This window comes from Vigna angularis, chromosome 1 (assembly GCF_016808095.1).
Source record: "Vigna angularis cultivar LongXiaoDou No.4 chromosome 1, ASM1680809v1, whole genome shotgun sequence".
Classification (NCBI taxonomy): Eukaryota; Viridiplantae; Streptophyta; class Magnoliopsida; order Fabales; family Fabaceae; genus Vigna; species Vigna angularis.
Window position 1 is genome coordinate 1584542 of NC_068970.1, and position 15901 is coordinate 1600442.

General features: G+C 32.3%; 3 protein-coding genes and 1 long non-coding RNA gene across 10 annotated transcripts; 3 read left to right on the top strand and 1 right to left on the bottom strand.

Moving 5' to 3' along the window:
- The first annotated feature begins 645 nt into the window (after nt 1–645).
- Nucleotides 646–4532, top strand: LOC108346164 (endo-1,3;1,4-beta-D-glucanase). 7 transcript variants are annotated; one of them, XR_008248750.1, is made up of 9 exons: nt 657–1015; nt 1436–1457; nt 1564–1690; nt 1785–1875; nt 1979–2068; nt 2578–2678; nt 2828–2964; nt 3378–3872; nt 4351–4532. XR_008248750.1 is itself a non-coding variant. In XM_052877341.1 (8 exons), exons 1-7 carry the CDS (start codon nt 868–870, stop codon nt 2966–2968), a joined length of 720 nt encoding a protein of 239 aa, XP_052733301.1. In that variant the 5' UTR covers nt 655–867; the 3' UTR covers nt 2969–3009; nt 3378–3513. The 7 variants fall into 7 exon arrangements, 5 of the variants coding, with proteins under 5 accessions (XP_052733290.1, XP_052733301.1, XP_052733298.1 ...); XR_008248749.1 differs by lacking the exon at nt 4351–4532 and adding an exon at nt 4067–4349; XM_052877341.1 differs by lacking the exon at nt 4351–4532 and having other exon boundaries at nt 655–1015; nt 2828–3009; nt 3378–3513.
- A 1050-nt stretch (nt 4533–5582) lies between these two features.
- LOC108346207 (uncharacterized) lies at nt 5583–6764 on the bottom strand. Its single transcript, XR_001833783.2, has 2 exons — nt 6662–6764; nt 5583–6277 (listed from the first exon to the last, which is right to left on the bottom strand). It is a non-coding gene; the product is annotated as an uncharacterized LOC108346207 (long non-coding RNA).
- Nucleotides 6765–7294: 530 nt separating this feature from the next.
- LOC108346200 (endo-1,3;1,4-beta-D-glucanase) lies at nt 7295–9593 on the top strand. Its single transcript, XM_017585207.2, has 7 exons — nt 7295–7516; nt 7950–7971; nt 8074–8203; nt 8343–8433; nt 8541–8630; nt 8970–9070; nt 9245–9593. The coding sequence occupies exons 1-7, from the start codon at nt 7369–7371 to the stop codon at nt 9383–9385; spliced, it is 723 nt and encodes a 240-aa protein (XP_017440696.2). The 5' UTR covers nt 7295–7368; the 3' UTR covers nt 9386–9593.
- Nucleotides 9594–11103: 1510 nt separating this feature from the next.
- On the top strand, nt 11104–14505 carry LOC108322593 (endo-1,3;1,4-beta-D-glucanase-like). The gene is made up of 7 exons (XM_017554769.2): nt 11104–11375; nt 11510–11531; nt 12153–12279; nt 12607–12697; nt 12883–12972; nt 13703–13803; nt 14231–14505. The coding sequence occupies exons 1-7, from the start codon at nt 11228–11230 to the stop codon at nt 14369–14371; spliced, it is 720 nt and encodes a 239-aa protein (XP_017410258.1). The 5' UTR covers nt 11104–11227; the 3' UTR covers nt 14372–14505.
- The last annotated feature ends 1396 nt before the right edge of the window (nt 14506–15901 follow it).

Sequence of the window (15901 nt, forward strand, 5' to 3'; positions counted from 1 at the left end):
TTTATATAAACGAGTTTATTTATCATTTTAATAACATCTCAACTTTAGAATAGAACTCTATTTTGATGCTTTGCATAAAGAAATTTTATGTAAAATATATAATATTATATCATAAAAAATCAAATTTAATTAAACATATTCTTTCGATTAACACTTTAAAACGGTAATAAAATACGTAGAAAGTAAAAATAGTATTCCGTGAATGTACAAACTTGTTAATGCGGTAATTTTTTTAAGTAATAACAGTTGTTATCAATTCATAATTTTATATTTATATTTAATATTACTGAAAACTTCTTGGACAACTATATTTCTTTAAACTCAAGCTTTCTTAAACAAATTAAAATCTATATATTTATGTTTGTGGAGACTATTTGACTAAGTATGAACTCTTCATTCATATCTGGTTATCTGTGTTGGAATGGTCGTCTCATTCACACAAAAAAGGAGAGAATTAGTAGTTTTTTTTTCCTGTATCCGCAAAACATCAACAGTATATTGACTTGTAAGAGGACACAAGGGGCACTTGTGTGGTCATCCACTGCTTGTAATAAATATAGATAGCGGTGATTCATTGCCATTACTTATCTTATTTAGAGCATACAGAATCTTTTGTTTATTTTCTGAGTTGTTCCAAATGTCTTGTCATTTTGGTCTCCTTCTGCTTTTATCTGAGGGAGTGTTTATCTCTTTTCTTGTGTAGAAAGTAATAATTTCTAGTTTTTGGAAACTAACGTGAAGAAGTGAATATCTTGATAAAGTTGAGACGTCACTGAAAAGATAGATATAAATGTAGTTGGAAGAAAAGTTGAAAGAGTGGGGAAAGACAAGATCTTTAGGTGAGTGTGTGAGGGAAAGAAAAGAAAGATGTCAGGGCCTGAGTGCTGTTCAAACCCACCAATCCTTAGCCCAACTGCAGGAAATGGAACTGTGGAGAAAGTGGGTGGTCTTCACTGCTATCTCACTGCCTCTCCTCACTCTAATCTCGCCGTTCTTATGCTCTCCGATGTTTTCGGTATTTCATCTCTCACCATTTTCTTATGTGCAATTCACTTTCTCAACTATTAATTCCTTATTCCAGAAATACTTTTTGCTCACAATTCTTATTTCTGATATCCTCTTTCTTTCAGCTTTATCTATTTTTTACTTTTACTTCAAAGAACTTGTACGTAGAAAATTTACAGGACAAACTAATAAAAACGCAAATATCATAGTTATTGTACAAGTTAATAAAGTTATCGTTATTAGACAATCATGTTCATTTAATCGAATGACTTTGTAAAAGATTTGTCTGACTATGAATTTGCTGGATGAGTTGTGATGGTGGTTTTATATACTAAATTCATCATGTTGAATGTACACACAGTCTTTTATAAGACATTGCCTTTATCCAAAATCTTATTTTAACTTGGCATGCTCCGGTTTTCTTTTGCAGGATATGAAGCGCCACTTTTAAGGTATGGTCAATTTTCATGTCTGTTTTCTGTGTCCAGTTTGCTACATTTTATAGTAAATAATATGTAATGAGTTTCTCCAGTAATAATACTTGTCTTTGTTGTGAAGGAAACTTGCTGACAAAGTTGCAGCTGCTGGGTATTATGTGGTTGTTCCTGACCTCTTGGAGGGTGACCCCTTTAAGCCTGATGATTCTCTCTATACCTTACCTGTTTGGTTAAAAGATCATGGACCCGTGGGTCTTATTAATTTGAGTCTCTTTTAATTTATTGATTGAGCGTTGCTGACATTCTATATTACTTACCTGTTATATATATATAAATTAATAGGAGAAAGGTGCTGATGGTTCAAAACCCGTAATTGAAGCCTTAAAAAGTAAAGGGTTTTCAGCAATCGCTGGTGTTGGTTTTTGTTGGGGTGGTGAGTACTAATTGTTTTCTGTGCATCTCCTCCTTCCTTTTAAGAGAAACTAAGTTCGTAATTGAGCTCATAGAATCCACTAAATCTATTATCTCTCTCTCAGCTAAGGTCGTGGTTGAACTTGCCAAATCCAGACTGATCCAAACAGCAGTGCTGTTGCATCCATCATTTGTCTCTGTGGATGACTTCAAGGGTATGGATTTTCAATGTTTAGATTTTTTTTTCTCCTTAATATATTCTTTCCCTGTAACTGCAATTGTATAATTAACTATTAAGAGTTGCCTTTGTTATTTATAATACTCTCTTTCCTTTATCTTTCTTTTCTTTTAATTTTTGGAAATACTAAAGTTACATTGACCTCTACTGTTATATTATCATAACATAGTCATATACATTTACTGCATGTTTGGTATTGTTTTCATGAAAAAACATTTTGTAAACCTGCAGAAAGAATATTTTGAGCAGAAAGCTATTTCATTTGACAGAAAGAATATTCTGCAGAAAGCTATTTCTCAGTAAAACCAGAGTGTGCTATTTAATTGTAATTGTAACTGGCTAACTAAAAACTTTGTCTGAAAGATGAGCAATACCTGCAATGACAATGAATTGTTTTAAAAGCCTGCTTTATGTTTACTCTTCACAAACTGGTGATTGATCATTTTTATGTAGAAAATATTAATTATAAATTGGTCTAACATGCAGCTGTTGATACTCCAATTGCTATACTTGGAGCCGAGAGTGACAAATATTCTCCTCCAGAGCTTGTGAAAGAATTTGAAGAAATCCTAGCTGCTAAACCTGGGGTCAGATGATTTGTTCCTTTACAACATTGTTTGCTCAGTCAAATCAGCTTCATCTTTTTCAACATTTTTGTGCTGCTATATATTTAGCAGTATCTGTAAAAGAAATTTTGTATTTGGATGAGTTATGAAGATTGTTTTTGTGTTCACAGGTTTGGAGTTTTGTTAAAATACATCCAGGAGTAGAACACGGTTGGGCTGTGAGATACAACACAGAAGATGCAGAAGCTGTGAAAGCCGCAGAGGAGGCCCACAAGGACTTGCTGGATTGGCTTGCTAAACATCTTAAGTGAGAATGTTGTTCAGATACTACAATGTTTGCCATGTAGAATATGTCAGCACAGTCTTTTTCGTTTTTTACTTTTTCTGTTTTTTCTTATTATTACAGTTTAATAACTGCTGTAAAACAAAAAAGCTTAATTGCTTACTTGATCCATATATTAAGTGAGTATTTTTAGTTTAGTACCCAGTTGTAAAAATGCATCTATTAAGTGTCAAAGTTGTAAAAATTGTATAAATGAAGTCCTCTCCATTATATTGACTTAAACAGAGTTATAACCGCGCTGATGTGGCAATAAAATCTGATTTTTTTCTTCTCTCTCATATTTTCTTTCTCTAACGTTGAGTTTTTTCTCTTTCTATATTAATGATTTTCATAATTTTCATAAAGGGACATTTTTTTTTCTTTTTCTCTTTTTGCAGTTTGGTGATGACGAGGGAGAAGTGGAGGAGGAGGAATAGGAAGAGGATGGGAATGGAGAGAGGTGTGCTGTGGGAAGTGGACCACCACAAGCCACCACCGCAACCTAGCACCACCACTGATCATCTTCACCGCCATCAAACTCTATTTCGCCTCACCACCATCACCACATACCTGCAATCAGAAAAATCCCAATCGCGAAGCCACTGCGAAGCTGTCACACTCATCTTCTTCACCAAAAACCTCCATAGCTTCGTGTAACCAGGACACCACAGACCCACCCCCTTCTCCATCATTCTCGCGCAATAACCTCCATTGCGAAACCTTCACCAACCTAAATCGCGCTGTTGTTCAAGCCAAACGCACCACCCCCAATCTTCTGCGCGAACCAGATGCATCATCAAAGTCGCGCACCTCGCATCTACAAGAAGAGAAACCAAACAATGCAGATCCAAAATCACACAACCATCAAAAACGCGAATCATCTCCATAGCAGGGTAAGCAAGTCGCGCCCTCATGACAACCCAGGAGAAACCCTTTCTCCCTTTTAACTTTGATCCAGGGATTAAGGGTTTGTTTTTGCTATTTTGTTATTTATTGTTGTGAGATCTGGTGATGGGTTTTAATGTTGAGAAATTTCATTGAGTATGACGAAGCTATGATCTCCACGGCGATGGAGTTGTTCTTTCAGGTTCTAATTCCCTGACATAGATAAAAGACTCAAGTAGCAAAGTGTAAGAACAGTAATTAGATGGTGAGAAAGGAGATGATTGGACTTGACCATGGCGTGAAGTAAAAAGGGTAGTGTTGAGGGGCTTTGGGTGTTGACGATGGAAGTGGTTGAGTCAAAAGTAATGTGTAGTTTATGGAGGGTTTGCATTTTGATTTAGCAGGGATTGCAATATGGGCATGGGTATTGGAATTGAAAAATTGTGATGAATTAGTTGAATTAATGGTTGGAGTTGAATGTTTCAGGAAGGCTCTTTGGGTAATAAAGATACTAAGGAGAATCAAAGAAACCCTGCTACTTGGGGAGAGAAAAAGATGACAGCAACACTAGATGAAAGAGAAAAAAAGTGCATAAGTCAACACGGACATAACTTCGTTTGTGCTAATTTAATTGAGGGAACTTTATTTATACAATTTTTATAACTTTGGGACTCAATAGATTCATTTTTAAATCCGGATAGTAAACAGAAATTCACCTCTTAATGAGAACGAAGTAAGTATTTAAGCTAGAAAAAAAAACACAATAAGATTTGAAAGGTAGTTATCAAATTTATGTAAAGTTATTTGAAAATAAGGAGTTCAAGTTACAAAGAATTCCTGATTTTCCACTTATATAAAATTTTTATTTTATCTCAATTATATATATACCATTTCCTCTTTTAATTCCACACATCTCATTTACAATTTTATAAGTATTTTTTAAATCGAAATAATTATTTTACCAATTTTAATGATATTTTTCTAAAATTTGGCCATTCTTTGTACTTGATTTTTTTTTAAATTTAACTATTTTTTAATTAAAATAACTATTTATAATAAAAAAAAGTTATCTAAAAAACTAAAAATTATATGCAATAAAATTATAAAAATTATTTAAATGCAATAAATATTAGAAATAAAAAACTTATAATTTAAGGTAAATTAAATTCTATCTTGTTTATTATATAATTTATTTATTAATGTCAAATTTGAACATTGCCTTCCAAAAATATATTCATAATTAAATTTGATGCATTCATAAAAGTGTGTTTACTTTGAGGAAGGATTTGGAGTAGAATAAATAAATAGATTTAAAAATTAATTAATTATTATTTATTTGAATAAAATATTAGTAAGGATTTGATTAAAATTGTTTAATCGATAGAAATTGAATGTTATCAAAATATCTCTAATTGTTAAAGTAAAGTAATATAAAATAATAATTATTAATGATATATTTAATTATAAAAATGTTTATAATGAATAAAAAATTAACATTAATTATTAAAATTAATTTTAAAAAATGTACAAATAATATAAGTAATAAAAAATTTAAATTTGCTAAATTATAAAAATATCATATAAAATAAAATAAAAACTATATTGTTTTGATATCAATAATATATAATAATGAACAAGTTCTTAATTGAACACATTAGTTAGGATAATGTGATCGATATCAGGTAACGACTATAATATACTTAAAATCATGTGATTGCTAATTACTAATTTGCCACGTTAGTTCATTTCATTCAAATATTAAGTTATCAATTCATGAAATATGGATGACCACCGGCAGAAAAGATTTCAAAAAAATTTAACCAATCCTAATTAAAAAACCGTACCCTAGTGCGGCGCCTCCTCTCCTTCCTATCCATGCACCAAAACCCAGCGCTCACTCTTCATTTGAGTGAGGCATTTCATCGAACATCACAGCGGCACCTCATTCCCCTCTAAACACTCAAAACTCTAACACTCACACATTCGCTGTCTGTGTGAGGAATTTCGTCGAACATCTACGCGTCGCCACCTTCATTTCTATTCGAAGACTATAAAGTAACACTGTCTTTGTGTCTGTGAGAGGCATTTATTTCATCAAACATATGGTCGGCGAAGTGGCACGCCTTGCAGCATCGCCACCGCTACACCTACACCGCCGTGGTTTTCCCTCCTCCTCTCCGACCCTCTTTTCTCCCCCTTCCACTCCTCCCTCCTCCACTTCACTTCTCTCTCCTCCACCCTCTCCCAACTCTCCCACGCCAAAAACCTCGCCTCCACCTTCCTCCACCTCCTCCAATCCCATCCTCCCCCTGAACCTCAAACTCCTCTTAACCTTGTCTGCGAACTCTATCTCCACCTCCTCTTATTCGAAAACTCCAACCCCCTCCACAGCGCCCACCGGTCCTTCTTTCACCTGCAAAACCAAAGAAACAAGTGAGATAGCCATCAAAACGAAGATCTCAAGCCATCAAAACGAATATCTCTTGCACTGGAATCAAGTATGAAGTAGTGTATTCGGTTACACCCAGCCTGTAACCGAATACGAGGTGCTGAAGCAATTCTCAAGGCCATGGAACCATGAAACCCAATCCCAACAGCTGGAATCGAATATGCTCGAACACAAAATATGATGGAACCGAATAGAGCCTCCAATTCTACATCTTCTACCGGCTGGAATCGATTATTTGTTACTTGGAATCGAATACTTCAATTTGACATGAATTATTTCAAATAAAAAATAATGGCATTTGATCAAAAGACTGGCTTAGGGTAATAACGACATTTCTAAATAAATCACCTCAAATTTCAAATTTGAACATTTCAGGACTCGTAAGAAACACGAATTATCTTCCAATTTATTCCTTCGTAATTCTCACAGTAAATCCTCTCTTATATGTGAACACATCCTAAAAGTTTCACATGTGATATATATATATATATATATATATATATATATATATATATATATATATATATATATATATATATATATATATATATATATATATATATATTTATTACATACATGGATTTTTTTATTTACGAAAATAGTATACTGTAATTAATATCTACATTAAAAAAGGGAGAATTAGTAGTTTTTTTTTTTCCTGTATCCGACAGAACATTAACAGTATATTGACTTGTAAGAGGACACAAGGGGCACTTGTGTGGTCATCCACTGCTTGCAATAAATATAGATAGCGGTGATTCATTGCCATTACTTATCTTATTTAGGGCAGACCGAATCTTTTGTTTGTTTTCTGAGTTGTTCCAAATGTCTTGTCATTTTGGTCTCGTTCTGCTTTTATCTGAGGGAGTGTTTATCTCTTTTCTTGTGTAGAAAGTGATAATTTCTAGTTTTTGGAAACAAACGTGAAGAAGTGAATATCTTGATAAAGTTCTGACGTCACTGAAAAGATAGATATAAATGTACTTGAAAGAAAAGCTGATAGAGTGGGGAAAGATAAGATCGATAGGTGAGTGTGTGAGGGAAAGAAAAGAAGGATGTCAGGGCCACAGTGCTGTTCAAACCCACCAATCCTTAGCCCAAATGCAGGAAATGGAAATGTGGAGAAAGTGGGTGGTCTTCCCTGCTATCTCACTGCCTCTCCTCACTCTAACCTCGCCGTTCTTATGCTCTCCGATATTTTCGGTATTTCATCTCTCACCATTTCTTATGTGCAATTCACTTTTCCTTATTCCAGACAGATATTGTTTGCTCACAATTCTTCTGATATACTCTTTCTTTCAGCTTTTCTTTGTCACCACTACTAACTTTTACTTTTACTTCAAAGAGTTTATACGTAGAAAATTTACAGGACAAACTAATAAAAACACAAATATCATAGTTATTGGAGTTAATAAATTTATCGTTATCTGACAATCATGTTCATTTAATTGAATGACCTTGTAAAAGATTTGTGTGACTATGAATTTGCTGGGTGATCTGTTATATGTTAATATGCGTACCATTTCTTGCCCAACTGAAAACTATAATGGTGGTTTATATACTGAATTCATCATGTTTTTCAGACATTGCATTTATCCAAAATTTTATTTTAACTTGGCATGGTTTTCTTTTGCAGGATATGAAGCGCCACTTTTAAGGTATGGTCAATTTTCATGTCTGTTTTCTATGTCCAGTTTGCTACATTTTATAGTAAATAATATGTAATTTCTCCAGTAATAATACTTGTCTTTGTTGTGAAGGAAACTTGCTGACAACGTTGCAGCTGCTGGGTATTATGTGGTTGTTCCTGACCTCTTGGAGGGTGACCCCTTTAAGCCTGATGGTTCTCTCGATAACTTACCTGTTTGGTTAAAAGATCATGGACCCGTGGTTAGTTCTTATTATTTTGAGACTGTTTTAATTTGTTGATTGTCTGAAATCAGAAATATAAAATAGTGACATTCTATAATACTTACCTGTTATATATATATATATATATATATATATATATATATATATATATTAATAGGAGAAAGGTGCTGAAGGTTCAAAACCCGTAATTGAAGCCTTAAAAAGTAAAGGGTTTTCAGCAATCGCTGGTGTTGGTTTTTGTTGGGGTGGTGAGTATCAACGGTTTTCTATGCATCTCCCCTTCCTCTTTAAGAGAAACTAAGTTCGTAATTGAGCTCACAGAATCCACTAAATTTATTCTCTCTCTCTCTCTCAGCAAAGGTCGCGGTTGAACTTGCCAAATCCAGACTGATCCAAACAGCAGTACTGTTGCATCCAGCATTTCTCTCTGTGGATGACTTCAAGGGTATAGATTTTCAATGTTTAGATTTTTTTCTTGAGCAGAAAGCTATTTCATTTTGTAGCCTGCAGAAAGAATTTTTAAGCAGAAAGCTATTTCATTTGACAGAAAGAATATTCTGCAGAAAGCTATTTCTCAGTAAAACCAGAGTGTTATTTAATTGTAATTGTAACTGGCTAACTAAAAACTTTGTCTGAAAGATGAGCAATACCTGCAATGACAATGGATTGTTTTAAAAGCCTGCTTTATGTTTACTCTTCACAAACGGGTGATTGATCATTTTTATGTATATCCATTTGTATTAATGTAGAAAAGATTAACTATATATATTGGTCTAACATGCAGTTGTTGATACTCCAATTGCTATACTTGGAGCCGAGAGTGACAAATATTGTCCTCCAGAGCTTGTGAAAGAATTTGAAGAAATCCTAGCTGCTAAACCTGGGGTCAGATGATTTGTTCCTTTACAACATTGTGTGCTCAGTCAAATCAGCTTCATCTTTTTCAACATTTTTGTGCTGCTATATGTTTTGAGGAAAAAGTTTAGCCATGGTAGCAGTATCTGTAAAAGAAATTGTGTATTTGGATATGAGTCATGAAAATTGTTTTTGTGTTCACAGGTTTCGAGTTTTGTTAAAATATATCCAGGAGTGGAACACGGTTGGGCCGTGAGATACGACACAGAAGATGCAGAAGCTGTGAAAGCCGCAGAAGAGGCCCACAAGGACTTGCTGGATTGGCTTGCTAAACATCTTAAGTGAGAAAATGTTGTTCAGATACTATAATGTCTGTCATGTAGAATCTGTCAGCACGGTCTTTTTCGTTTTTTACTTTTTCTGTTTTTTCCTATTACTGAAAGTTCAATAACTTGTGTAAAACAAAAAAAGAAAGAAACTCAAGAAGATTTGAAAAGTAGTTATCAAATTTATGTAAACTTATTTGAAAATAACGAGTTCAAGTTACAGAGAATTCCTGTTTATCTTGTATATCTCGGTCCCCTGATTTCCCACTGATATAAAATTTGTATTTTATCTCAATTATATATATACTATTTCCTCTTTTAATTCCACGCATTTCATTTCCAATTTTATAAGTTTTTTTTTAAATTATTTTACCAATTTTAATGGTATTTTTTTTTAATTTAACCATTATTTTTATTTGATTTTTTTAAAATTTAACTATTTTTTAATTAAAATAACTATTTATAATATAAAAAAATTATATCTAATAAAATTATAAAAATTATTTAAATGAAAAAAATATTAAAAATAAAAAACTTATAAGTAATGTAAATTAAATTCTATCGTGTTTGTTATATAATTTATTTTATTAATGTCAAATTTGAACGTTGCCTCCCAAAAATATATACGTAATTCTGTTAAATTTATTTTATTAATCCCTAGAAAGTTCCACACGTGATATATACCTTACATACATGCTATAACGTCATAAAGAAAAATTACTAAAACAATCATTGTAAGCTAGTACTTTATCTTATTTTGTTTATATACCCAAATGCAGGCCACTTGATTGTTAGACTTTTATTCTAAAATATAGCTTTTTGTTTAGTTTTTTTTTATTGAGAACGCTACATTTCAACTTCCTTACGAATCCTAATTTACAATTATAGTTCTTTTGTTTCCCTTCAATTAATTGATTATGTTATTCAGTTATTTTAATGTTTCTTTAGAATTTTATCACTCTTAAATGAATTATTGCACAGTTAATTTGGTGTGGTCAATTTGATTCCGAGAGGATAATTTTTATATAATCAACTTTAATTTTAAATTCTCTGTTATTTGATCTTTATTTTCTTTTCTATTAGATAAACTGAAAATAATCTTATGAAAAAAAAAATCAATCTTCCTTATTAATATTTAATATTTTAAAACGATTTAATGAAAATATACCAATAATTTTAAAATAATTTACAAACATTGTTGTGTATAATTATTTTCTTTTGTTTCTACAGCCATAAACCCTAAAAATCTAATTTAAAGTTGTTTCTTAACCCTAAAAATCTAATTCAAAATTGTTTCTTATTGATTATTAACGATTTCATAGCAGGCTTGGATATTATTATTAGTATATTTTAAATATATTCTATAATTTAGCTAAATATTTTTCAGAGAAAAAGAAAAAGAAATCAACGAATGATTTAATTTTAAAAGAGAAAAAAAAATGTAAAATAATAATATAAAATTAAAATGGAATGAAAGCAAAGAAAACAATATGGAGTGCGTGGAGCATGTCAGTGCACGTACGCCAGATATATCTGTTGAGTGACGTGGATCCTCTGCCGTCCAAAAATAACTACAGAGGTGTGCGTTTAAATCCTGGACGTTAAACTTTTCACATTTTATTTTTCTATTAATATTTTGTCCGAATAAAAATATATTTCAATGGTTGGGATTGATGCAGCTAAAAAATGAAGCGTAGATATCCTTATCCTTTGGTCACAAGTATAGCTGTTTGTTTCTTGCTCTGTTGACCTTAGCATTCATTGATTCACAAAGAACATAAGTGTTGGAAGACACATAGGATAGTAACATAGTAGGGTTGTTAGCGTTGAGTTTTATAGCGGTGATAGCTTAATACTATCAATGTCAGGACCTCAATGCTGCTCAAACCCACCACTTCTGAACCCTAATGCAGGAGCTGGTCACGTTGAAAAACTCGCTGGTCTCGATTCATATGTAGCTGGTTCATCCAATTCCAATCTTACCGTTATTCTTATCTCCGACATTTATGGTAATCTATGATCAAAGTTCTATTTTTTCTCTTTTGTGTTTATTCTCTTCCTTTCTGCATCGTTATTTTTCTGCTTCTGCATCACGAAGCCTTTGATTTTTTGTTAACTTAACGTGCTCGATGTGTTTTTGCAGGGTATGAAGCACCGAATTTAAGGTATGGGCTAATTCTTAAATCTCCTGTCTATTTTTTATTTATATTCCAGTAGTAGTTTTTCAAGTTACAAGTTATGGCAAGTTATCTTTGTCTGTGGCCAATTTCCAAGTAATGATACAGCAGTTTGCCTCTCATGATATTTGATTTGATTATTCTTATTTCTATTTATTTTTCGATGATTTATGCATTGTGCTTGCTGATGTGTATTTTTTGGAGCAAATTGTTTCCTTAGACCCAATTACTCACATACTTTGTTCTAATTGAACTTGTGATTTTTAAACTGCTATCTCACGACCTTTGGGTGGTATTGATAGAATATTGATTTTCTTAGGGAAATAGTTAAATGAATATCCATTTCAATGTATATGTGTAAATCAAATGAATCAACCAATCACTAATACTGTATATAAGTTAGGTTCTTACATGATTTTTAATCTTTGAGTGATTTATCTGATCATTTGTTTCATTGTGATGCCTACCTTTTTGTAAATTTATTTAATAAGTTATACCACCAATAGAATTTGGATGTTTCATTCAGCTCTCTTTGTCGAATCTCTCTTTCTCTGATGCAAGATTTAGTATACCCCTAGGAAGTAATACTGTTTGTTTTATGATGTAAAGGAAAATTGCAGACAAGGTTGCAGCTGCTGGGTATTATGTGGTTGTTCCTGATTTCTTCTTTGGTGATCCCTATAATCCTGAGAATGCTGACCGGCCTCTTCCTGTCTGGTTAAAAGATCATGGCACGGTTGGTTCTTATTTACAATAATTAGTGGTTTATGTAGTTGTTCCCTTTCCTGTATCTTGAAACAAATACTTTGTTGTTTCGTTTTATTGAAACTGAATTTTTGGCTGTGTTGAAACTTTGATAACACTAGAGCTCTGATTGTAGAAGATTACCGCTGCATTCAGATGTCATTTTATTTTATTTTTTGATACCGTAGCAGTTGGCCAGTTCTATGTTTCAATGTTAATCTGCTACCTGCATCTGTTGTTTGAATTAGTATCGTGGATCAAATGTATGAAAATCTGTAACTATACATTATCCTCTGATGCTTTCATATTATATTAACAGGACAAAGGATTTGAAGCTGCAAAATCCACAGTTGAAGCTTTGAAAAGTAAAGGTGTTTCGGCTATTGGAGCTGCTGGATTTTGTTGGGGAGGTTTGTAATTCTTTTTCACTTATTTGGAGTGCTTATTGACCCCCTTCCTTTTGTTTGTATACTAATATACTATATAGCACTTTCAGCTTCTCTTAAGCATATATATTATTGGTTTGATTTCAAGTTTTAAACATGATCAAGTTGGTAATCAAACTCAGAATGTACCCTTTTCTTTAATCCCACAGCTAAAGTCGTGGTGGAACTTGCAAAATCCAGACTAATCCAAGCTGACGTGCTTTTGCATCCATCGTTTGTCTCTGTGGATGACATCAAGGGTATGGATTTCAATATTTAGATTATTTCTTAATTTTCATACTTGTTCATGGAAGATTACTCTGCATCTTGCAATTTATAAGGAAGAATGACAATCAAAATGATGTGGCAGAATCTTATCATACCATCAATCTAAGCATGTTTGTGTGAACGGGGTCTTGCATCACTTCCAGAATTGCCACATTTGTCTTCACATTGACTTGCAGTGCATTTTATATATTGCTGATGTGATCAAAGTTATTTTCATTGCAAAGTTATGAATAATATGTTCTTGATTAGTGAAACTGTTCATCAACTGTTCAAGGAGTAGTTACCTTGTTCTTTTTCTTTTTCGTAAAATTATATTGGCATATACTGTTATGAATTTATCATAATCATTACTGAATAATTAATTAGCAACCCGGTCTCTAAACTCCACGGTGGAGACAAAGGGGGACCCTCAGGGGCCGTGGACCCCACTTGAAATTTATTAATATTTATAATTAACTGGAAAAAATGAAAAAAAAAAATATAGCCACACCTTGCTTATGGGTGATTATTTTTGTCTGAAAGGTGATGAAAACCTAAAACAGCCATGGTATATATATGTACATGTTTTATCATACCAACTAAGTCAGTTGTCATTTCTGGATCATTCAAAATAGTGAGTGAAGAGGGAGCAATGATTAGAGATTTCTTGAAGCTGTGACTGAGACTTTCGTATTCTAACTGCAATTGTTGGTCTTACTTCAGGTTTTGATATTCCAACGGCTATACTAGGAGCTGAGATTGACAAAATGTCTCCTCCAGAGCTTGTGAAACAGTTTGAACAAGTCCTAACTGCTAAACCCGGGGTTGTCTCTTCATTCTTTTTATGGTTATCTACCATAATTTTATATTACCTTAATGTTTTGATAGTAATATTTTAATGTCACTATGTTTATTGTTTTTTCCTCTACAATTAAAAGATGAAATCTTCTTCCTTCCTCCTTTTTTTGGCTTTTGATGTGTGCAGAGAAGTTGGAATTGGTTCATCTATCCGAAGCTTAGCTTTATTCAAATTTCATTTGAGCATTCTATTTATAACTCGTTTGTGTTTTCTTTCTTGGAGGTGTACACTTGACCCATAACCGTTCATTCATGTTTAGGTTAATGGATATAGTTTTCAAGTTCAGGAGAAAGTTGTGTGCTTTATATTGAGCTTGTTTAATTCTCTTCCACTCAAAATTGAAAGTGGGATGGGTTAGTTAACACCAATGAGTGAATGTTTATCTGTCGCAGGTTGATTCTTTTGTTAAAATATTTCCTAAAGTCTCTCATGGTTGGACTGTGAGGTACAAAAACGAAGATCCAATAGCTGTGAAGGCTGCAGAGGAGGCCCATCAGGACTTGCTGAACTGGTTTGCTAAACATCTTAAGTGAGAAATATTGGTATGCTAAGAACATGTCGTGTTTTGATAACAAAATAAAACACTGCGGATTATCATCTTTGTTCTGCAGTGTGTAAAGTTACAAGAAAATAAGTAATGAATCTTTGCTTGTTGGAATATGTTTCACATGGTGATTGCAATGTACCTTTCATGCTCAAAGGAAAGTATTACCGTCCTGCTGTTACCTCTATTTATGTTTTATGCTAATGAATGTTGCTCTTCAATCAGACGACCAGTAACAAAGAGATTGAAAGAAAATATTTAGGGGATGCGTGTGTGATTATACAAGTTGCGAATGGAATATGATGAGATATTAGTGTTACATTAACATGAGAAAAGATTATAGAAATTCAGGTCATTTACACATCTGCAAAGAAAACAATTGAAAGTATTGATAGGATAAAATATTGTAAGGTTTAGTTTTATGAAGAGGGAAAAACACCAATGGCATTGGGAGAAATTGTTGAGAGGATCTTTGAAAATGTTATTTTTAACCAAGTTGAATGGAGTCATGTGATATGTACCTTATCGTACCTTGTAAAGTTTGGCATGCATCACACATTGTAGCAAAATTAAAAGGGGAGACTTTTTTTCCTTGAGAGTAACCTTAACGCTTTACAAAGTAATATCGCAATTATTTTTATCACATCCAATAATTTTACATTATTTAAAAGTTGAGATTTAAAGTGTTTTAAATATTTTTTCTTCTTTTTATATTTTGAAACATCTTTTTAAGAATAAAATTGTATTAAGTTTTAGTTTCAAATGTATAGTAATTGATTTTAACAATATCACGACTAAATCACATTAATTTTGTTTATAAGAGGGTAAAAATGAAGAAAATAAAACTAAATTGACAATTTTGTTTTTCACATTAGCTTCTTAATATATTTTTTGGTAGGTAGTTTTTAAGTGTCATGTATTGTCTGGAATATCTGTAAATGTTACATCCCGTCATTAACTAAGAAATTAAAATAATTTTAAAACTTTTACCTTCAACTTCCAATACATATGGGGTTATGGGGTGTTTCCCTTTTAACTAGATGTATTAATAAAAAATTACTCCCGTCAAAAAAGTTAGATGTTGTCTTCATTAAAACAGCTTTGCTTTAAATGAATACAAAAAATTATGAGAAATGAGAGATAATTTATAAAAGACATGCAATTTCTTAAAAAAAGAAATAAATATCTAAATTAATATTGAAGAAATAAATTTCCAATCATCAATTTTGTTATCCTATAGTTTGTATATATTTCTACGTATAAGTTAGAATAGGATCATGTTGGGCACGAGATTTTTCAACGAGCTTCTAGTTCTTTTTTTTAATTAGATGAAATAGTTGAAAAGTTTGTGTGAATTTGTTAAGTAGTGTTTGATAACCAATTTAGTTTCAACAATGTGTAACACTATTTTCTGGAAAGTAGCGAACTTTAAAACGTTTGCTTTAAGCTTTTTATATTTATTTATGATAAGTGTGAAAAATATTTGTTTTTATACTTATAAATGAGTTCAATCTTGTAA